Below are 24,470 nucleotides of genomic sequence, written 5' to 3' on the forward strand. Positions count from 1 at the left end.
AGTAAATGGCTACAGTATATGACAAGTTTATATACTTTTCCTTCTCGAAATGTTCTCCCTTAAGGTTACACAATAACAGAAGTAAATAGTTAAAGACAATTATGTATTTCTTTTGTATTTCCTTCCATGCACATCATTTTTATTTATTTTTTTGAGTTGTTGTGTGCATTGAGTTGTTGGTTGTTATATATAAATAAAATAAAATATAGAAAAATGTGGAGTCCAGGCATATATACTGCATGAAAAAGCTTTTTTATTACAAGAGAAATAGAAAAAGATAAAAGCATTGTTGGCGTCATAAAGGCGTATCACAGCACAAAGCACCACAGACACGAAGAAAAACCAATATGATATCTAAAGAGAAAGAATATGAGCTAGTATAGTCTTATACGACCAGAAAGAAAAGACCAGCAGCACTGAGAACAGAGTCAGCAGCTCCACAATCACAGAGCGTCTATTAACAATGTACAGAGGGTCCATGACGGCTTCATGGAGAGTTTATAAAACTCTATACAAAGTCAGGTGGGCACTGTATGTCTGAATGAGACAGATATCATAACCAAGACAAGACAGACACACGTAAAATCTTTAAATATTTAATTTCACCGTCACCAACCTGCCTGTAGAGCACTGGCTCTATTACTCCAGATTACTCCAAAACTGTAAACACTCAATCATTTGGTGTTTCTTCAGAGGCTCATGTAAACGCTTAATTCAAATACTAAAAAGTAATTTAAATTTGAGAATCTATCTGAAGACTGTCATTCCAAACTGAGATATCCAGTGTGAAAAATGTAAATTCCCAGTGATGATACATTTGTTGAGACATTGAATTACCCTAATGGTAAAAAAAAAACAAAGAAAATAATGACAATAAAAATTGTTGTGTGTTATTTTCAGGTGTTGTTAAAGATGTTGCAGAAATATTCGTGTTTTTGTCAGATGATTCTCCTTTTAGACAATAAGTATACTAATGCATGTGTTGTATATGCTGTTTGGTAAGTTGTTACTGTAAAATGTTATGTTATATAGATAAAAGAACATTGCAAAGTTGTTTACCTCTATATCTACTGCACTCTCATTGTTATTGTTTGTCACAGTGTATTTTGATGCAAATCCAAATGCACATTTTGCAGATTTTACAGCAAATCTAGAGGGGTTATGCAGCTTTAGTGTATCTATGTTCTATTTGCGTTTTATAATATAATCTAAAAAGACAAATCTATGTAGTGGTTGTATGTCAAAGCCTATCTGCCTAGAGCTTTTCTCCTGTTCGGTTATTTTATAAATATTATTTTAAGCTTCAAGAAAACTTTTGTGACTTCTCTCCTACTTAGGGATGTAGTAAGCTGTATGGTGTGTTGCCATTACTTAAGAAAGCAGCTTCAAAGCTATTTGATCATTTTCATTGCTGCAGACAGCGCCCCGAACAACCGGAGCAGCTTTAATGGTCCTTGAATGTGGCTTCACAGGCGTTAAAGCCCAAATGATCCAAATCCTGAGAGACAGACAGCAGCAGAAATATGTTGAACAAGAGCAGAAGTTTAAAAAAAACTCTTACACCTTTGAATACTAGACGGTGTGACCTTTTGGTCCTCTAGCCACATTTATCACACTATACAAGCTCACCTAATATACTTTGTGCCACCACATACAGCTTAACACTAAGAGTACATATATATGTCAAATATACTTTTTATGTGTTCAAGGTACATGCGTTCATGTGTAAACATAGACTCAGCCAATTACAGGCTTTGGATTCATGGGAGTCAGATATTATAGGATACATACAAAGACACACTCATACACTCTCACGCACACAAGCGCATACAGACACACACCTGAGATGCCTTAATATTGGGCCAGATTGTTCAACAATACTATAGCTTCAGTTTCCTTTCAAGTGTGAGACGTTTATGGTAGTAGTGTGCTATCAGGTACGGCAGTAAGTCTTCTGGCAGTGTGATCAGACAGTGGTTTTCCTTTCTGAGGTTCAACCGTGTAGCTTTGACAAACTCTAACAATTGGTCCCATTCATTAAGTTCAATATGATGGAGATAATCAACTGATACTTTTTAGTACATAAGAAGAAAATATAAATGAAGTTAACATATACTGTACGTCATTGATAAATATATACTTTATAAATTGTACTGATGATACCTTAACTCACTAACCCTAATCAACGACAGTAAATTATTATAATTCAGGTATTATGGTTGAAAATCTACTGTGTAGAACTTAGTTTTGGTAGAAGCACACAATTTAAGTCACCAAGACTCAAACCATAAATGCATGTTCAACATAAATAATAATAACAATAATGATATTAATAATAATAATAATAATAATAATAATAATAATAATATTAATAATAATAATAATAATAATAATAATAATAATTCCACAGTCATGCTTGATTTAGAAATCACAGTAAATCACTGACTGAAGCAACTGCTGTTAACCCATATAGTAAATGTACTACAGTGTATAGCACAACTACGAACTATATAACAGTAACAATACTATCTAGGGTTCTGAATTGGAATAGTAAATTATTGATGTTCCAAAGTTAATTGAACCAAAACCTGTTAATGGTACTTTAAATAATGTCCAGAAGATAATTATGATAGTCGAGTCAGCTCATTGTAAATATTGTCCTCCTCTTGAAAATAAGACAATGTCATCAATTCAGCATCTGTATCTGAATATGCACCACTTACAATAGTAATTTAACCCCTGATCATTGGAATGAAACCAAAGTTGCTGCAAAAATAACTTAATATTTAACTAAAGTTGGTTTAGTTTGATTTGAACAAAAACAAAAGCTGTGTCCCAGTTCACGGGTTGCCTCCTTTGAACTGTTTTAGCAACAGACTGAAAGGCTACCTCGATGCAAAGTCTCCTCCAAATGCACCCTTCGTCCTTTGGGTAAAAAAACCTGGTGAATAACTTCCATTATCCATTACAGTATCCTACAGTCCATTGCATGCCATCCATTGCTTCATGGTGCGTTCAGATGTTTTCATCAACTCATAAATGATGTTAATAATGGCAGGCAGTTATTAACTAGATTAATTAAAGTCATTTGGTAACATTGAACATTACTCTAGTATACTGTTAGCAGGTGAACATGCCACACACTACATTTTTTCCTTAAAATTATTATGTAAAGTACATACATTTTCTGGCCAATTGAGTTCAACATCCTGGTGTTAAACATGTTTCTTTACTTTACTTTGACGATTACCTAAATTCACCTTCAGTTTTTGAAACTGTGGTGCTTGACTCTCTTGTTTGGTGAAAAAGTTTTGCCCACTTGTTTTTCAAAGGAGGTATCCACTGAAATGGGACACTGCATGTATCACCCTCTTAAAGTTGCTCCAACACAGGAGCTACTTCCTGTGAGGTCAGCGCTGATGTCATCTGGAGGTCTGGACCTGATTTGGCGGCTGGGCGTAGAGGTACTTCCAGATGGCGTAGTAGTGTATGGAAGCTCCCATAGCTACGAACAAGTGCCAAATGGCATGAGCAAATGGGACAATGCCATCACTTTTAAAAAAGACCATCCCCAGACAGTAGCAGGCTCCGCCCGCCAGCAGCTCGTACAGCCCCGACTGCTCTGGCTGCAAAGAGGCAGACATTTTTTTTATGTTTTAAAGACATTAAGAAATGACAACACTTCAAAGACTTCAGGTGAGAGCATATGAGTGTGCTCACCATTGAGAGGATGACCAGGGCCGGAAAAACTCCCATCACCATATAGCAGATAAGCTCTGTGATCTTATACCTGTCACATAAAGGAACATTTTAGCTTAAAGGATTTTCTATTGGGAAAAATGAATGTCAACCATGGTGCACCTAAAATGTTTATCTAGTCAAGACTTTGGTATTTGAGTTTTGAAAGAGTTATAAAGAGTTTTTTGCTTCACATTATATGTATAAATTGTAATGCATTTTATTAAATGTTCAAAAAAGCTTGATAAAGTAGAATATCTCAAGAAATCAAATTTGTTATTGTAATAAAGACAAAGATTAATTGAGTTGACCTTAACTTACAGTACACACTTCCTAACCATCTCCAAGCAATAATTTGTGGCAAAGAATTATGACTGTAGCCTTAGCCATCTCTATTTGCTGATGAAGATCATTGGAGGCAGTTGTAAACTCAGAAAAGCTAGTGGGTGGACCTTTGAGTTGAGATTAATTTGTTTCATGGGACTAAGTTTTGACAACAGTAATACATAGAAAGACAGCCCAACATGGATACATGTAAATGAATGAATGTATGAACTGACCTCTCATGAAAGAAGAAGACATAGGTGGTTCCAAAAGACGCCATGACCCACACCAGCCAGCGCATGTGACACCCCCAGGGACCCAGCTCCCGCAGGTTCAACCTGATAAACAATGAAGAGGAAAGCATAAACAACAAATACAGTATACACACAAATATATCCAAATAGCAGGCTAGATCACTTACCAAGGGGCGTAGGAGGCAGCAATGAAGAAATAGATCACCATCCTGTCACACATGTGGAAACAGTGCTCCACAGACCTGAAGGGACAGACCAAACAGCCTCAGGACAACTGAGTGACAATGTTTATACATGTAGCATCAGTGTGTTTTAGAACTTAAATACATACAAGACATGTATTTTGCTGTATCTTAATAGTTAAAGAAAGTGGTGCAGTGTCTTGTTATATCCCTTAACCATAAATATAATCTGGAATGTTAAAATCAGGTCCAAGTATTGTTTTTTTATTTGTGTTTTTAGGTGTCTGCGTACCTTAGATGGCTCTTCTTCCAGGCCACGGTGTGGAACAGGGTGGAGATGATGAAGAGGGAGCTGAGCCCCGCCCCATAGACCCAGGCCGACAGCCGCTCCCATTGGTCCTCTGACTGGAAGTGCAACAATGAGCTGCCCAGCAGGCTGGGGATTATCCATAACTAAATGAATGCATAACATAAATTAAACATGAGAAACAGATAAACATGCAGGATGAACTGAAAACTAGTGCCTGGTGTAGGTGTAGTTTAAACAGAATCTGGAGGAGCCTCTCATCTGTCTGTTATGTAACTGTGCCTGATTTGTCTCCTGTTTCCTCTGAGTGTGTCATTTCATCTGTGTGAGGGTTAATGATCATGTGTGTGTGTGTGTGTGTGTGTGTGTGTGTGTGTGTGTGTGTGTGTGTGTGTGTGTGTGTGTGTGTGTGTGTGTGTGTGTGTGTGTGTGTGTGTGCGTTTTTTGCATTCACCGCATGCGTGGCACAGTTGGCAGCATGCTCATATTCTGTGGGCTGATATCTCTTGTTGGGAGGAACACGGTTGTTCATAAACCTGAAATCATCAAAAATGAACAGATTTAAATTGGCATTTTTCATAAAAAGTTCAACATCTGAACTAGAAATCTAAAATGAGACGTTAGTTTAGAAAAGACGTAAGAATTGCACACTTATATATATATTTTTTGCAAACAGCAATATTTTGGTTTTCATATTACTGACACTGTGATGAGATATACATAACTCAATAATTGGGGGGGGGGGGTCAGAATATGTGTGTTTCCTATGGTATCATAAGGAGTATAATGTTTTTCTTCATGATGTCCTAAAACCACGTGCAAAATCATTAATATTTGTATCCATTTGTATCTCAGTGGTGGTCATGCTCATAAAACTTCACCCCATCCTGTCCTTTTGCTTAGCAACGCTAGATCATGCTTCAACTTGTTGCCATGACTGCTGTTGCCTGGCAACAGACGAGTAACCACGGACCGACTGAACCGGCAGAGGTTTTGTCCTGATGATCGCTTTCATAAACAATTCACATGTACAGACATTCACACTCACAAACACACTCACACAGACACACACTCACATGCTCACATACACACATACATAAATGTCCTGTTGAACAGACACCCAAATAAACAGCTCAGGAGGTAGCACCCCATCAGTGATGTCACTGTTGTCATGGAAACCTCCGAGCAGGGATTGTCTTTTCTCCCTCTCTCTCCCACTGTAGAAAACTCCTTGTTTCCTTCATCTTTCTTTGCTCATCTCTCCCATCTCCCTTTCCTGCTGCATGACCATGTCTCTTCTATTGTTCCACGATGATTCAATTAACATGCAGGAAAGCAAACGGACAAAAACGTCCATGAACACACACACACACACACACACACACACACACACACACACACACACACACACACACACACACACACACACACTCACACTCACACTCACACTCACACTCACACTCACACTCACACTCACACTCACACACACACACACACACACACACACACACACACACACACACACACACACACACACACACACACACACACACACAACGATACGCACATACATTCACAAACCACAGCCCCTCCCTATTTTTATGCTACATCTTGCAGAGCCAGATTTCATAAGAGACCTAAATTTAGCGATGTCTCTGTCTCTTTCTAACACAAACACTTTCAGATAGCTGGGACTCAAATGGAGAAACGGGAAGGAACCTAAGGGAGTACCACTCAAATAAAAAATCTATTTATGTATGTATATTTAAGCACAGGACAATCGATTCATTCTTTCAGTAATGTTTCAGCCAATGGTAGAAGCTTCAACACCCAACAGCATCATCCATGTAGTGAAATTTAAATACTTCCAATAAGCTGTGCATTTATGTGCTGTCTCCTCAGGGAGGGAGTTGAAATTCTCAATAAAGAAATTCACAAATGATTCAGAGTGGAATAATATCACCCTTAAAATGTGTCCACTTTATATCTCTGTGTTGTTGTGCAACAGCGTGAAACGGTAGAACATGATGTTCTCCTCCTACATGTTAGCTTTTTCCAACCTTTTTTAAATCTCATATATAACACTTCTGATCCTTCTGTAGTTGGTTGTAGAGGTAAAACTGAAGAAAATCCACCTCACAAGTGAATATAATGATAGGAACAAACATTGTCCTCTACATTGTACTCCTGTTCCTCCGATAGTCTTTTAGAGTATCTGTCATTCAGAGTTATTAATATTAACTGACCCAGGCCAGATAGGAATGCTGTCTTGTCCCAAATATAAGGCATCCTAGCCCTGCATCCAACACTTTGGTGTGTTTGTGTGTGTGTGTGTGTGTGTGTGTGTGTGTGTGTGTGTGTGTGTGTGTGTGTGTGTGTGTGTGTGTGTGTGTGTGTGTGTGTGTGTGTGTGTGTGTGTGTGTGTGTGTGTGTGTGTGTGTGTGTGTGTGTCAGTGCCAGGCCCAGCAGGCTTGGCCGGCTCATTAATGACTTTATCAAGCTGGCTGATAATTATCAGGCCAGAGGCCAGGCAGAGAGACACACTAAGTGGACAGAGAGGAGCTGAGCTGCAGAAACATCATGATAACTCTTCTCATTCGACAGCAGGACGGACAGAAGGAACGCTCTTATTGTCTTACTGAACCGTGAATACTGAAACCTCAGTCCAGTTAATGGTGAACATGAATTAATCTTGCAGCCTGTTTTATGGTCTAGCTACTTGTCTTTGTTAAAGTATGGTTTGTTAAAAAGGAATGTTGGTAAAGAAAAAAAAAGCTTAATAAATTTGATGAATCATTTATTAGTCTGCAACTGTTTCAAATATAAATGAATCTGTTAATCTTCAAGTCATCAGCAATATTTCAGATATTGGAAGGAACATGCTTAAAAGGCGAAAGAAAAACAATCATTTGATTTGAGTGATAGAAATGATAGGACTTTGGACATGACATTTGTAAATATGATTGTTTCCATTGCTGATTAATGTGTGAACCATTTCATTTATTGTAAGAGTAGAATTACCAAATTGAATAGAGAAAGTGGCAATGACACGTTGGAGACATTTTCTAGTGGTGTAAAACACACAAAAAACATAGATGTTGACATTTTAAGAAATTAAACAATAACCAGTGTAGTTACACTTTTTCTAGATTAAACATCTGTAATGATAATCATAATATGTAATAACTCTTATGTGGATATGGATAACTCTTCTGTCTATTGAATAATAAATGTATTATTAAGCTGCAGTCTAAGCTTTGAATTAAGATAAGGCAAAAATTGTTCAGCAAAATAATAAACATTAGTTATCTTAAAGAAGTCTACATATATAAGTTGTGTACTTGTGCAGAACAACTTAAATATATAATCAAAAATACAGCCTCAGTCTATAGTACATGACAGCAGACTGAACCCAGACTTGGTATACAACGGTTTTCTATATGTAGTTTTAAGCATGACTTAAGGGGGTTTATCACTGGATGAACGGAAAGCACTTGAGTTTAAAATCAATCAGTGTGGTCTGTGACAGTTTTTGATAACTAAAGAATAGTTCCACCTGTTCTTCAAGCAAACATATCACAAACATTTCTCAGAACTTCACAACTTCTCAGATTGCAGTTTGAAATCAGTTTAAATGTAATATTTTTGGGTTGTGGCCTGCTGAGTGGAAAAACAAGACAATTAAAGATGTCTTCCTGAGCTCTGGGAGCCTGTGATGCACATTCTGTACTATTTTCTCACACATTACAAAGCAATCAATTATCAGCACATTAATAGGTGATGAAAATAATTGTGCCATCCAGTTCTACTCTGTTTGACCTCTTCCAAAAAATAATACACATCTCAGCCTGGAGCTAGAGCTTTGATGTGTACGTCCAAACATATGTTTGTGTGGCCTGCTAACTGTTTCAAGAAAGAGTGCAATAAGAAAGGGAAAACACAGAAGAGACCAAGATGAGGAGAATGAGGGAAGTGGAAGGTGTGTGTATTTGTGTGTGTGTGTGTGTGTGTGTGTGTGTGTGTGTGTGTGTGTGTGTGTGTGTGTGTGTGTGTGTGTGTGTGTGTGTGTGTGTGTGTGTGTGTGTGTGTGTGTGTGTGTGTGTGTGTGTGTGATAATAATGAGGCTTGTCAGGATAATAAACCCTGAGCTACACGATTATTACACCATCAGATATTAAGCTATGTTGAAATAGGGTTTACATTTGTTTTTAATGCTCGTTTTCAAACCCTTCCATCATCATCATCACCATCATCATCATCATCACCATCATCATCATCATCACCATCATCATCATCATCATCATCACCATCCTCAAAACCACTATCAGCAGCATTATGATACATAGCCTATTTTAACTGTATCTGCGGTTCCTACTCATACTTTTAATTATCCGCGGGATGAAGAGGTCTCACCTACCTGATAAGATTCATTTACAGTGGAAATCAGCAACAGTTGACAGCAGACAGACAGTATATGGCTAAAGCCTGGACCCCGAACACCCGCCGCGGTGTGATCAGTTGTGCTCGGATTGTAACGTGTAGCTTCTAATGTAACGTGATGTAACGCCGTTTCACCCTGGAACACGTCGACGTCTTGTCTTCATCTCAAGCAGCAGCACCGAGAGGGGACAGACGCATCCTGACCCAGCTGCCTCCAGAGGCTCCCGGAAGTGTGGGCGTCGGGGATGGATGGTCTCTAAAGGGGGACAGCCGCTTTCCCTGCACACGATGGTGGCGTAGATGTTGGTGGTCTCTCTCTCTCTCTCTCTCTCTCTCTCTCTCTCTCTCTCTCTCTCTCTCTCTCTCTCTCTCTCTCTCTCTCTCTCTCTCTCTCTCTCTCTCTCTCTCTCTCTCTCTCTCTCTCTCTCTCTCTTTCTCTCTCTTTCTCTCTCTCTCTCTCTCTCACTCACTCTCTCTCACTGTATCGGTGTTTCTCTCTCTGTCTCTCGCTTTCTCTCTGCCTCCCCCCAGCCGCCGGTTCACCTCATCACGACTCGGTGAGGAGGTTGTTTTTCATCACTGAGGGCTGCCACATCATTTTCTGACGGACTGATTCATGGGGCTGAGGAAATGTCTTAGCGAATTGTTCGTGCTCTTTCAGTTCATGGTGCTACCTCTAGGTGGCAATGCAGGCACGGAGTTTGAGTCTGGTTGGTGATAAATTGTGAGTTACCAGCTGTTACCAGCTAAAGGAACTCAACAAGAAAACCGTTTGCAAACGTACTCCTAATATTCTAAGTTTCCATAGCAACACACTGACACTGTTAATATGTAAAAGTGTCAGAGTGATGGTAAAACACCAGAGAAAGGACCCACCAGTTGATGCTAAAGTTTAACATCAGAGAATGGTGATATGTGACCCCAAAGTCCGCTACAACAACAACAACAACAACAACAACAAATATTGAAATAATAATGTTTAAATAAATTTAAATACAGTACATAAGTATAAGTACACCTTGAACCTGTTAATATACTACTACTACTACTACTACTACTACTACTACTACTACTACTACTACTAATAATAATAATAATAATAATAATAATAATAATAATAATAATAATAATAATAACAATTAAGGAAACCATACCAATTCTCAAATAAAATGTTTTACACATTAACTACACTCTTTAACCTGTTATTATTTTATTATAATAATAGTAGGGATAATACAATACTTGTAAATGCAATAGCACTTCTCCTTTTAAATCATCATATAATATATCAGAGTCGGCCCTGGGCATAGGCAGTATAGGCGAATGCTAAGGGCGCATCCATGGGGGGCACCGTAAATTGGGGAAACAAAAAATGTTAAAAAAGTCCACATTTAAAAAAAAAACTATTAACGATGTTTGAAACTACACCTACATTGTGTACAGCGGCCATAAACTATGGTGCGCCAACCAATTTTATTATTTTTATGAATGATCTTTGCCTAATTATGTTTGCTTTTTATTTCAAAGAACACGTGTGCTTGTCATATAAAACACGCTACATAAATAAAATAAAGATAATCCCTCATGATGTCATAGTGATGTCATCTGGACTAGACATTTTTTATGACAGTTACAAACTGGAGATGTAGAGTGGACTTGGGGGCTTTTACTAAGAAATTAGGCTCTATTTAAGTATACTTAGTTGCCTTTTTGGCAAATGCAGTATTCATACAAGGGATTTAAGTTTATAGAATATATTTCAAATATATGGAGGTGTTTTACTAAATCCTGTAATGTTCAGAGCTTTTTGACAGTTGTGTATCACATCATCCTCATCAGTAGCGTTTGCGCTGTTGGAACTGCAGATGTTGAAACCTCACATAATTATATCAATTTTTGATTGTTTCTCAATGATGCAAAATCAAGAATGTTGTAAAAACCTCAACATTTCCAAATAAGACACACCTGTAATAAACCAAGCATTGTTGAGCACTTTAACAGCAATCATTTATTTAATGCATGTTATGACCAGCATAAGCTTTAACACATATTCATCATGATTAATATAAAATTTCAGCTTAAAGCATTCAGCTCAGAGGAGCTCTCTCTGATTATACTAATCTAACTCATTAAGTACCGTTTCCAGACCTGTGGTACGTCCCTCTGCTTACAGCGTTGAGTTCAACAAGCTCAGCAAAGCGCTTCAGAGGGATAACAAACACTGTTTGACACAAGTCTGATCGTTTGAATTGTATATAAAAAATACCTGATTAAAAATAAGGCTAAGAAGCTTTGTGTATAAGGCAGCAGTTTTTCTTCATATCTCCAGAAGCTAATGCACTGTGAGCGGAGTGACGTGAACTTCATTCAGACTATCTTTAAGTCCTTCATTGCAGACTCCAAAGACTGAAAAAAATATTCAAAAACAATATCCATTATAATTATATTGTCTGTGAAAAGATACACAAGGTATACTAAGCAAATACAAATTTGACCACATCAATGTATTAATTAGTGATCTGTACAATATGTGTGTTACCTTGACATCCCAGATGCCCAATCCTCCATCCATGCCGGTGGTGCAAAACTTAGAGCACTGGTTTCTTCCTCCTTCCAGAACTGAGATTTGGCTGAAATATAGTTTGAAACAAGTCATGAAATAATATGTTGTGTATTTAGATTAAAATAATTGGTCATACTTTCAAATAATTTAGTATTTCTATGTGGAAAGACAAATGTGTTTTTTTCTTTTCTTCTTCCTTTTAGGAAATTGCACAGGTATTTAAAAAATGGTCTGTGAGTGCGTTCCCAAATCAAGCATTCTATATTCAAACTTACCTGAGATGAAAATCATGCCATAATTTGCCATGAAGTGAAGTGAAATGCATTGATAAGACATGTCTGTTTGTGCTTCTCAGATCTCATAATCAGATTGTATTTACCCTTGACCTCTACAGAATACACAAATAATTCGAAACAGCTTTAAAGACGGATCTGACCCCCAGATTCAAATTGCATTACATTTTCTCTCCTCACCTGATGCTGTTCTTGTGCAGGGTGTTCAGGTCCTTTTCGGTGCTCTGGGTCTCTGAGGCCCGACGGTCCAGGTTCTGGAAACGTTCCCTGGCACTGATACCCTTCTGGGCCGCCTGCTTAGGAACGTCCAGTTTGCCACCAAAAGTCAAGCTGGCTTTGGCCCCGTCGTAGACAAACAGCACCGGGTAACAGTCGTGGCCCTGGAGGAACAGAAACACATGTTTTAATTTCATATAATATCAATACGGTTACATGACTCTAGATGTACTGTTTGGGATTTTGGTTGTAATTTCAGAGGTATAGTCAAAAAGCTTAAAGCGATTGAGTGTATGTTTTTGATTATTTTGACAACAAACCTTGGTGTCCCCAACTTTAAGAATGTGTTTTTGTCTAATTACCAGTGGGGGGCGCCAAAGCAAAGAATGACCAATCTTCTGTTCACACAAAGTGGTTTTAAATCAAGACTATGAAGCTTTTGAAAAAAAGAAGAAATGAAATGAATTCTATTACAAATGAAACGTTGAAATCACAAGCAATAAAATGTATTTAGCTTAAATTCAATAAACGCAGAGGTACTGTTGCTATTGACTTAACTGATATGGTTTGTATGGCCATTGGCTTATGATGGATACTAGCCTTAGTTTGCATCTTTTGGATTTATAATGCTGCTGTATAACTGACATTACTGCTATGTTCACAGACTTGATGTCTTTTGTTACTGTTACGCTGCATTTAAGCATGTTGCAGATAATCCATGTTAATTTATCTTTATAAAAGATATCAAAGTACAATACTGGCCATTGTAAAGGAACATAAAAATGAAGGCCTCTACCTACTTAGCTTTTTAATATATGATATGTAAATATTGTGCAGCTCCTCAATAGGTGAGTCAGACACATAACTTAATGTGAATGAAATAAAATAAAAACGGATTAACATCTGAATATTTTCAGAAAATGTTGGATATTTACTGTATACTCACAGCTGCTACTATGCTGTTCTCAGTGATGAAGGTGACACACAGTAGAGGAAGGGTCTCAGACCTCAGGCTGTTCACCCTGTGGAGGCATAACAAAGGTCAGTAGGAGTGAACACCTATAATATAACACGGGCGCGCGCACACAGGCACGCACACACACACACACACACACACACACACACACACACACACACACACACACACACACACACACACACACACACACACACACACACACACACACACACACACACACACACACACAGGTATGTAGCCCCGCTCTCTCTTACGTGCTGGTCTTGCCTCCCTCAGCGACAGACACAGTAGAGTCGTGCGAGGTCCAGGCCAGACGGTTGCCGGAGTGTGAGAAACACACACCGTGCACCCATCCTCCGCCTCCAGCCGCGGTCTGACCTGCTGCTCCAGACTCGCTAGACTCAAACAACATCTCTCCGAACGGCATCTTGCTGCCCCAGGGAGTGGGGCCGGGCTTCTCCTCCACCTCCTTAATGTAGGCTGAAAACACCCTGTGGGCGAGGGCAAGAGGGGTGAGGGAAGAAGAAAAAAGAAGGCAAAGAAGACAAAACTATAGATGTCTGCACCTCCAATTAAGAGTTGGATGTGCAGAAAAGGAAGATTTAAAAATAAAAAAATAGGGGCAAAGAAAACTGCTAAATGCAGGAAACTATGACACTTGTAAAATTAAACGACATCTAGTCTCATATCATGATATAAATACGAGATCAATATAATGCTCAACCACAGTTATGCGTTATACAGCCACGGAAAAAATGAAGAGACCACTACGGCATTATCATTTTGTTTTATTATTTATATGTATGTCTTTGAGTTAAATTATTATTTTTTATATAATTGTTCTCTGTGTTGGAATTCAACAGACACTGGAATGGTTGGCATAAATGTAGAGATAAAGAAAAATGTGGAGGTGCATGAACACATATTTGATTCACTCATACCTGCATTTGAAGTCACAGGATCCAGCCGCCAGCAGGATGTTGTTGGGATGCCAGTCCAGGCTGAGGATGGTGGAGCGGATCGGCTTCTTGATGTGCTTACACACCCACCTATAAATAACAACAACAAGCATATGGTTTATATTAATTAAATGCAGCCTACCATGTAAATAAGTGGCAATGAGCTATCCTCTAAAACCTCACCAGTCATTTTCCTGCTCGAAGTAGCAGATGGAGATCAGGCGTGAGCCACTGCCTACAGCAAACTTGTTCTCCTTCGGCGACCACTTCACACAGCGGGCAGCACGGTTGATCCTGAGGATCACCAGGGTGGGTTTCCATGCGCCTTCTTTCAGGGTCCACACGTAGGCATTACGGTCCGCTCCACAAGTAACTATACGGTTACTCTCTGTGGCCCAGTCGATACCTGCAGGAGAAAGACACTCTTATTCACATCTTATCTCTGTGCATGTTTGATGATGATTTGTAATTAAAGGACTAGTTCAAAACTGTGTTACATGGGACGATTGCTCTCCTTTACTGTAGGCATTTTTGGTTTAAGGCCTGAAAATATATCCTGTCCAATGATTCTACGTCTTGGGGCATTAGCTCGCCTTTCACATCTGAATGCCTCATTTTGGAAAAGGTATTTGTGTTTGTGTCTCACCTGTCACCTGCCCATTGTGCTCCTTCAGCTCATGTATCCTGTTCCACTTGGTCCCATCCTTCTTGTAGATGTGGACCTCGTGGTTGTTGGGGCACAAGGCGATTTCTATAGAACAGAAACATATTTAAATACACTGCACTTCAACAGAGAAAGTTCTGCAAATCAGTGTTACACAGAAAAAGGGAATTCATCAGTGTGAGGATAAAGTGATTGACGGGGGAGATTGAGAGGCGGATCAGTGGAGTGGAACACCAAACAGCCGACAGGATGCATGAAAAAAGAGAAATCTAGAGAGATTTAATATGTATCTGCCTAAGGCAGCACACAGACACATGGTATCTTTAAATAGACAATGTGTGAGAACTCTAACCTTCCTATAATAATGTAGCAAACCCTGCACATGTTTTAGTCAGCAGATGAGTCAGAGGCAGTGTTTGTCCAAGAGCAGCAGTGTGGGTACTTTACTGTGCAGTTTTTCAGAGTGTTCTGCCTGCAAGCTGAGCAAACTTAAATATGCAGCTTACAAGTTGAGGGAAACTACATCTGTATGACTATGACTCGACCACATTAGTCTGTAACATCCGCTTTGCCCAGAAACCAAAGCTCTGATCATGAACAGCCCAATATGGCATTGGTTTCCTGCAGCTGACAGAGCACAAGAGCCTCTTAGAAAGGCCTGTAGACACCACCCTTACTGTTACAGGAAACAGGAAATACCTTCTCCCACCTGGGAGCCAATCACAGTCCTCCGACTCTTACACTTCTTGTTCTTTGGCCCAGACTGTAGTTGAAGCAAGATGTTCCATGATGTATGTGATTAAAGCTGTGAGCAGTTCAGAGAGGAGAAGACTCACTAAAATAAAAACCCCAGTGACCAATCAGAGACGGCGAGCAGACTTACGGGTACGATCTTTGTTCCAGGCATGACAGCTAATTGGTTCCAGCAGAAAACTGTGGTACGCCATGACCAATCAGATGTTAGAAACAACCCAGGAAGGGGTCTGAGGAACCAGCGGCTGGGAGATAACAGTTAAGTCTAGAAAAACAGAAGTGGAAAGCGGAAAAAACACAAATGAATTTAAACTAAGGGAAATGAACTAAATAATTATCAAGATACAAAGTTAGATCAGACTATTTATGGTTCTTTGAGGAGTAAAATAACATCAGCTGATCTTTAACCCTCTGTGCATACAAAACCACACTGAACTTATCTCACTCAGGTTGAGTTAATAAAATCCAGACTCACATAGGCATGACAGGAATGATGCAGGTCAAGGGTAACACACATGCCCCAAACAAACACTTTACAGTGAGAAAACACACCCAGGAAATGAAGAGACACAGCTCCATCAGAGCCTGTTATAACATTACTTGCCCTAATCAGAGAGAATCTCTACACAATGACACCCACATCTATATTTCCTTATTGAGTGTGTGTGTGTGTGTGTGTGTGTGTGTGTGTGTGTGTGTGTGTGTGTGTGTGTGTGTGTGTGTTAGAGTGCCTGTTGCAAACTTTTAGCTTTTCTCCTTTAAAATGCATCAGACTCACAAAGTGTGTGTGTGTGTGTGTGTGTGTGTGTGTGTGTTACTGACATGTCTAAACATACTCAGTCAACTGTTAAATATTTTCTAGGCTACTTACCCTCAGGGCTGGAGCGAGATGAATGGGTGAATAGCTGCTCTGATGAAGAGAGAGAAAGAAGGGAGAGGCAGAGGAAGGTGGAGGATCAAATAAAGATGAGGGTGCTCTGCTCGCGGACTCTGGCCAGTCAACGCGAACGCCAACGACAAAGTGAGCTCAGGAAGAGAGAAGTTGAGCCGAGGAGAGGGAGGAGAGGTCAGAGGGGGAAGTGGAGGAGGGTACAGTGAAGCTCTGAAGTGGAGACAGGATGTTTGTGCAGGCGTATACTTGAGGCAGAAAAGATCATGGGTGTAACAGTTCAAAAATGTAAGCAAAACGTTTCATTTTTAACTGACACGGAAGGAAAAAGGAGTTTTTGTTCAAGTGAAACTAGGACGTGAGGGAGGGGCATGAACACAATAAAATGTTCTACAAAAATGGAGGAAGTAGAAACTGAAGAGGGGGAAAAAAAGCATGAAAGACACGAAAAAGAAGGGGGAGGGACGTATGGTCACTTCTGCATAAAGAAAGAGGAACAAGTAGAAGGGGAGGGAAGAAAAGTAAACTGCAGACAAGGGGAGGAAACAGTGGCGACAGGAGAAAAGGGTTGACTACAGAATATATTTTCTCCTGTTTCTTCATGTATTTTGAGTTATGCTGTAGTTCCTTAATCAGAGCAGTTCCCAACTCCAACTGTTCATGCTTTATATAAACAAAGTCCCACAAAACGTTTAAGCTCAAACTAAAAAGCTTAATAAACTAAATTACGGCATGTTTTCTAAATTATTTTACAAGGCCTCTCTTATATTTGGGAACTTTAACTGCTTATAGTGGACAATTTTGTATAAAGAAGACATTCAACTCGGACACAAATATGGGAACCCAAATAAAAGATAAAACAATGCCAGCGGAGCACATTAGGTCAATAACAAAACCACAGGATTGTTATTCAACTGCTTTTAGTGCAAGGTACGCATGGCATTTTTAAACTAATGTTTCAGGAACTAAAATTTCCAAGCAGAAAATCTGAATCTCAGTTACTAATTATAGAAACTGACACACAAAGTTCTCCTCGTGTTAATAAATAGTTTTCAGGCATCTAGTCTGAGAGAAAAGACCAATGAAGAGAAGAGTCGAGTGAGTTGAGTTCTGTAAATTGAATTCATCTTTATTTCATGTCTACCTCATTATCAGTTACATAGAAATCCTCCATCTTGTGTGGTTTTAGTGAAGTAGCTACAGAGCCAAGTGCTGTTCGGCCGTGACTCCGCACAGAGTTTAGACAGCTGCATTTCTCTCTCCACCATCAGACGCTCAAAGCTCCCTACAGCAACCTGCAACATGACCTCAGAATATCAATAACCCGGGTCCTAATCAAAACAATGACTTCACCTGCTGGAGATTATTTACTATCATCCAGGAAGCAAAGCATCACGTCCTCCGTTCTACTAAACATTGATGTTCAGAGCTCACGTTGAGGCTGATCTGAGGTGGAAAGCAGTCTGACTTTTGGATAAAACGCACCTTTTAGTGTCAACTTTTGGTACAGGAGGTTAGAGAACATAAAAACACACATTTCACTTCACGTTTTAATACGTGTCAGAGGACCTTCCCACTTTGACACCTGGTTAACCTTCATTTAAAAACAAACAAACAAAAAAATCAACAGTGATGTCACACGTCAGCTCATTATGTGTGTGTGTGCGTGTGTTTAGTGTATGCCTGTTTGTGTACTTAAGTGTGTGTGAGAGTGTTGGCACACACCAAAAAAAGTGTGTTGTGGTCTGATCAGTGCTTTAGATGACATGATTAGGTGGTCAGTTATGTGTGTTACTGGCTGGGTCGCAGGAGCGGCGGCGGCGGGGGGGGGAGAAATGAGGCCTGCTGCATTTTCTTCATTCATTTATGAGATTTCTTCACATGATGCGGAGACCCTGGATAGATGCTTCTAGACTCTGAGGAAAACAAAAACCCACAAGAGAGTTAGAGCCAGGACATCGGAGACAATCTGTGAAGAGGCATTTTGTGTGTTTTTACCTTGAAGTCCCAAATGGTCATTGCTCCATCGATGCCTGTGGTGCAGAACTTGCGACAATCCCTTTTGTCTCCCTCATAGATAGACACTTGGCTATGGATCAGACATGGAAACACAAAGACAGTTTTAAAAAGGGGGGTTTAGGCAAGGAAAGTGTATTTATATAGCACCTTTCAACTCAAGGCAATTTAAAGTCTTTTACAAAAATGAAAAACTGAACTGAAATATAGAAATTATGAAAAGGAGCAAAATGATGACATATAGTGTGTATGATATATACACTATACCGCCCTGACAATAGTTACGTTTCTGATCCTAAATAGATCCTCAATGGACTATTAGATTGGGCTTTATGGTTAAAATCTGCAATAAAACCACAACATGCTGCTTTTAGCACTGTTTTTCTGTTTCAAATTGGTAAAGGCTTACCGTTATGGTTGCACTCTACAGCAATTTTAGAGCATATAGTCATCAGCTTAAGCTAAGGAAGGTAAGTTTAAAACTCCTAAGTAGACGGTTACTTAAGAGTCATTAATAGGTGGCTGTGAAAATGAATAACATTAAAATATAGGATGTAGAGCTCCACTGAGCTTCCAATATCGTCTACTCGAGCCAATACTTTTGTTACATAACAACATCTATTTAAGGCACTATCAGTAGCAGGTTTATTTGGCATACTCAGCTAAAAGCAATACAACACAGCAGTCCTCAATAAATCCTGCATCGTGGTGACCTGAGGTGATTGTCATATGTAGTTGACACTCATTGAGGAAACAAATCTTACAAACTCCTCTCAGCGGAGCCTGTATTTTTTCTTCATCATTGCAAAATAGTTAATATTCAAAATCCCTTCTGGTTACACAAACTGTATGCACAGAAAGTCTAAGGCACAGGGACAACGTTGATTAACTGCCAACAACTCATATTAAACATAATTACACATTTGGTAAATTGTTTAAACTCTGAAAACTCAAAGACAAAAAAACTCAAATCAAAATATTCTGACATATAGCTCTGGAAAAAAGTGAGAGACCACTGCAGCATTATTTATAGGTATGTCTTTGAGTTAAATTACTTAAAAATTGTATTCTATAAACTACTGACAACATTTCTTTGTGTTGAAATTCCACATACACTGCAATGGCTGCCATACAAGTAGAGGTAAAGATTTAAGAAACATTTGGGTTTTCTCGGGGCGTATGCGAGTATCTAAACCTGAAAAACAGGTAAAGTCAGATCATGAATTCCACGTCCTGCCCTGCATTGTTTCCGGTGAGTGTGACTCACGTGATGCTGTTCTGGTGCAGTGTGTCCAGCGCAGTGTTGCGGTCCTCGGTGGTGGCTCTCTTGTCCATGTTCCTGAAGCGCTCCATGGCGGAGATGTTCCTCTGGATGCTCTGCTTAGGAAGGTCGAGCTTTGACACAAATGTCAGCGCTCCACCATCGTCGCAGCGGAACAGCATTGGGCAACAGTCGTGGCCCTGAACACGCAGACATTCATTTAAAATCATTATCCCTGGTGACTGTTTATTTGGGCATGGAAATATGAAACGTGTATGTTTATTCATACCGCAGCTACTAGACTGTTCTCTGAAACAAACAGGACACTGATGAGAGGAAGGAACTCCGTCTTCAGCTGGGAAGGACTAAACACAAATAAATTAATTATCATCTTGGGAATCAACTGGTTTTTAAAATGAACTTTGCAATTCTGCTTTTTCCTCATTCCTGTATAATAAATCACCTGTAAAACTTGGATTTGTTTTATTGCTGTTATGTCAGTTTTTTGTTAATAATAATAATAATAATAATAATAATATATAATAATAATATATAATATAATATCAATAATAATATCAGCAGCACACACTACAAACTTTTTCACAAGTGGTATATTATCAGGGAAATGACAAATGTTGTGTTCAAAAACAAAAACCCCGGCTGTGTTCACTGTAACGTTTTCAGGTTTGCTAAACTGAACCTGTTCATCTCGATTCATACCACCTGCAATGTGTTGCCTGCAGCGTGTGATTATGTAAGGGGTTGTTTATCTTTCTCACCGTGGTGGCAATGAGAGTAGATGATCAAATTACAAATTGTGGCTTACATACAGTGACCAAAAACAGAGGATAGAGCAAAATGTAGTCAAAGAAACAACTAGTTAATGTTTTTTTTTATTACATTGTGATTCAAACCTGATGAGTTTAATGAAAGGGGTTAGTCGTTTTTGGGACATTGGGATTGTATCATCTTTTCTGTTTGCCATTGTAGTAAATACAAAAAGATACTAGGTCAATTCTAAAACCTCTACTTGCTTGCACTAACTTACACTTCACAGTCCTCACTCATGTCCATCCTAACTTTGCAAATGCATTTTATGACAAATGACTAAACAGATTAGTTTGGCCTAGAGGTGTTTTGGTGTGTAACAGCGAGTGCATACATAACATTTGTTTGTTTACTCCACAGGGCATGTTTAATCTGAGAAACCTGCTGGTTATTATCATAAACAAGAATGCTATTTGGGTAGAAATTAAAATACCTGGCAGTCTTAGAGCTGTCCACCACAGTGACAGTGCTGTCATGGCTGACCCAGGCCAGTCGGTTACCAGAGGCTGAGAAAGAGACAGAGTGGACCCAACCCCCTCCACCTAACAGACACAAAGTAGAGAGCAAGGCACATCTGGTTTAGCTCAAAGGGTTACTGCAACTCATATGAAAGAGATTTTTTTACCAACACATCTGAAGACAAAGATACAGACCTGCTCCACCAAACTCTGCTAGCACAGCCCCAAATGGCATCTTGCTGCCCCAGGGTGTGGGGCCTGGTTTCTCTTCAACCTCCTTAATGTAGGCTGAGAAGACCCTGGAGGCCAGAGAGGGAGTGGAGGGGAGGACAGAAGCATTAAAAACAGAAGTCAAATGGAGTAAAGGAAGAGCCTGGACAGGTTGTCTGTCATATAATCCTCCATCTATTTTCCTATGACAATTTTCAATGTTAACAGCACTCACCTGCATTTAAAGTCACAGGACCCAGCTGCCAGCAGGATGTTGTTGGGATGCCAGTCCAGGCTGAGGATGGTGGAGCGGACTGGCTTCTTGATGTGCTTGCTCACCCACCTGAAGCATTTGAAAAAGCAGAGATAAATATTTATGTTTTTGTCATTTTTTCACAAAAGGCCAGAAATAAATGTAAAAGTAACTGTTTTATGCAAATCTGCAGTTAGAAACATCAACAAAATATTCAGAAATATGAATTTGTCAAAATCTTTCCTGCAGGATTTATCCAATTTTATCAAATACATTTCAGCTAATAGTAATAATTGGACAAATATTTTCACCAGTCATTCTCAGACTCAAAGTAGCAGACAGAGATGAGTCGAGCACCACTTCCAACGGCAAACTTGTTCTCCAGCGGAGACCACTTGACAAAGGTGGCAGCTCGGTTGATCCTGAGGATGACGAGTGTGGGCTTCCATACGCCCTCCTTCTGCGACCACACATAGGCGTTACGGTCTGCTCCACATGTAACTATACGGTCACTTTTGGGAGCCCAGTCGATTCCTACAACACAACAAAGAGAGATTATGTAATGACTTGCTGACTAATGCAGTGTATAATGACGGCACCAGAGCTATTATACAGAATCCGACAGTTTGTCAACTTGTGTTAATGACATTACCAGACACACTTGTTTTGCATGTTTGTGTGTTAGTCATAGATACAAAGAAGCCTTATGCAGCCTATTTAAATACCTGTTATGTGTCCATTGTGCTCCTTCAGTTCATGGGTCTTAACCCACTGGTTACCACTCTTCTTGTAGATATGGACTTCATGGTTATTTGGACTGATGGCAATTTCTACAGCGTTAAAGATAAAACGAGCAGGTTAACAGTATGAACGCACTGATAACAAACAAGTCCGACCAGTTTCCAGTTTCAAACAAGTTGGACCAGCAAGCTGGAAAATGAGTTGTCAAAGTTTTAAAATCTTACAAACATGACGGAAGTTGCACTCCTGTTTGCCAATAAATATGTAAAAGTCACAGTCAGTTGTTTTCAAAATACAAAACCGATCAATCAAAATGAAAGATAGAATTTATCTAATGGTTAAAAATATGCTACAACACAACTGACCACAAAGAATAAACAATGGAGAAATTGTTAGTGGAAAATATATATATATATCTCCAAAGAAAATCCCAAATTAAAGAGTCTAAAATATTTGCATACAATATGTCCATATCATAACAGATGTCATTGTTAGTAAAGAGCAGCTTAATATTATTTCATGATGACAACCATTTATGAATATCAGAGCCCAACACATTAAGAGATTCAACACATAAACAAGTGAATCATCAATAGGGTCAGCTTAAAGAAACATTTATGCAGGGATCTACTTGAGGTTTAGCAGCAATAGATGAGACGACCAGGACTCTCCCCATTAAGGGACCTCTTTATTTTCTCGTACAGAGCCGGAGTCGGATTCTCCGGTAGTGATAAGGCAGGAAATGTTTCAGCCTTACGTGTCCTGTCGCGGTTCCACGCGTGGCAGGTGATGGGTTCCAACAGAAACTGATGAAGGGACATCTTGTCTGGGTGTGGTCCTTAAGTGGAGCTCTGCAAAGTCACACAGCAAAAGTTAGTTTAGCGACGAGCGACAAAACACACCCAGAGAAAACAGCTGAACTGAACTTTTCCTCTACCGGCTTTAAAGCTCCACACATTACAGCGTATATACAAAGATGCAATACATTTTAAAATGGGTTAACTTTATCGCAACGTAAAAGAGATTGTTAGCCTGGGAGCCCTGACGTTAGCTAAAGCCAAAGAGAAAAGGCAAACATTAAAAGCCTGCTTCAACTAGGCAATGTTAGCCAACATAATATTACTACGCTAATGTTGGACAGTAACCACAGTGAAACACATAAACACTTTTGTGGAATTGGGTTGAATAGCCAAGTTAATATTATAATATTATTTTACAATTGTCTTACTATAAATCGTTAACAGCAAAACATTACTAGTTAATCAACATTGCTAGCTTACACTTAACCGGTGTTAAATAGGCCTTTCAGCCATATTGGTGATTTTGAGAAATAGATAGACGTGTTGCTATTCACTGTGCCCAGGAGGCCTTTCTTTACTATGTCAGACCCCGGTTTTTCCTCGGAGGAGATGACTTTACTCCCGATGATAGCTGCTACACTATTAGCCGTACATTCCGCTAGCCCGCTTGCTAACTCACCTAGTCAGTACGGTTCTCCGTTAGCCGGCAAGCTAAATGACGCTAGCGGGGAAAGGTTAGATCGGGAATGGAACTGAATTCGCGGACTCTGGTCAGTCGACACGAATTCGTCCAGGAATGTTGAGGGAATGTCAAGACGGCCAGTAGGATATGACCGGGAGCATCCGGTAGCTAACTCGGCAGCAAAACCCGTGGATGCCTGGCTGACAGCTAGCTTAGCCTCATCACGCTAGCTGTTACATTCAAGTGGAAAATCCTCGGCTAGTGCACATCGACGTCTCCACACACTCTATGACGAACGCGTAAGAGCTCCTCTAGTGGATCAAATAGAAACATCCAAAGTGGCCAGACCGGTTACAAAACACCACCATCTAGTGCATCGTGTGACTAATCCCTCATACAATTTAGCAGGGCAGGGTCTGTAAAGGACCACAGTAACAGGATTTATAAACTGAGATAAATGATTAACTCCCAGGGGCCCTGAAAGCGCCATAAAACAATAGCAAGATCACAATGGCCTTAAAATGTTTTAGGTTACCTGATCTTGAGTATCTGTCTTGGACAAGGTCCCTTTGTTGAAATCTACTTTATGTAATAATGTCAATGTTCTAACATGGTGCCCCACCTTTAAGCAGTAACAATGTAAGGATGTATTTTTTAATC

General features: G+C 39.5%; 3 protein-coding genes across 3 annotated transcripts; all 3 read right to left on the reverse strand.

The window, feature by feature from the left end:
- Positions 1 to 233: 233 nt before the first annotated feature.
- LOC134864018 (monocyte to macrophage differentiation factor 2-like) lies at positions 234 to 10,221 on the reverse strand. The gene is made up of 7 exons (XM_063882745.1): positions 9,223 to 10,221; positions 5,260 to 5,341; positions 4,791 to 4,951; positions 4,484 to 4,558; positions 4,299 to 4,400; positions 3,721 to 3,790; positions 234 to 3,626 (listed from the first exon to the last, which is right to left on the reverse strand). Exons 1-7 carry the CDS (start codon positions 9,234 to 9,236, stop codon positions 3,423 to 3,425), a joined length of 708 nt encoding a protein of 235 aa, XP_063738815.1. The 5' UTR covers positions 9,237 to 10,221; the 3' UTR covers positions 234 to 3,422.
- A 1,006-nt stretch (positions 10,222 to 11,227) lies between these two features.
- Positions 11,228 to 16,796, reverse strand: arpc1b (actin related protein 2/3 complex, subunit 1B). Its single transcript, XM_063884038.1, has 10 exons — positions 16,544 to 16,796; positions 15,803 to 15,937; positions 14,902 to 15,006; positions 14,439 to 14,661; positions 14,238 to 14,345; positions 13,551 to 13,787; positions 13,264 to 13,339; positions 12,282 to 12,481; positions 11,785 to 11,875; positions 11,228 to 11,651 (listed from the first exon to the last, which is right to left on the reverse strand). Exons 2-10 carry the CDS (start codon positions 15,864 to 15,866, stop codon positions 11,613 to 11,615), a joined length of 1,143 nt encoding a protein of 380 aa, XP_063740108.1. The 5' UTR covers positions 15,867 to 15,937; positions 16,544 to 16,796; the 3' UTR covers positions 11,228 to 11,612.
- Positions 16,797 to 17,664: 868 nt separating this feature from the next.
- On the reverse strand, positions 17,665 to 24,108 carry arpc1a (actin related protein 2/3 complex, subunit 1A). The gene is made up of 11 exons (XM_063883983.1): positions 23,808 to 24,108; positions 23,086 to 23,179; positions 22,313 to 22,417; positions 21,899 to 22,121; positions 21,570 to 21,677; positions 21,320 to 21,423; positions 21,100 to 21,208; positions 20,128 to 20,203; positions 19,845 to 20,038; positions 18,560 to 18,650; positions 17,665 to 18,477 (listed from the first exon to the last, which is right to left on the reverse strand). Exons 2-11 carry the CDS (start codon positions 23,147 to 23,149, stop codon positions 18,439 to 18,441), a joined length of 1,113 nt encoding a protein of 370 aa, XP_063740053.1. The 5' UTR covers positions 23,150 to 23,179; positions 23,808 to 24,108; the 3' UTR covers positions 17,665 to 18,438.
- Positions 24,109 to 24,470: the final 362 nt, after the last annotated feature.

This window comes from Eleginops maclovinus, chromosome 5 (assembly GCF_036324505.1).
Source record: "Eleginops maclovinus isolate JMC-PN-2008 ecotype Puerto Natales chromosome 5, JC_Emac_rtc_rv5, whole genome shotgun sequence".
NCBI lineage: Eukaryota > Metazoa > Chordata > Actinopteri > Perciformes > Eleginopidae > Eleginops > Eleginops maclovinus.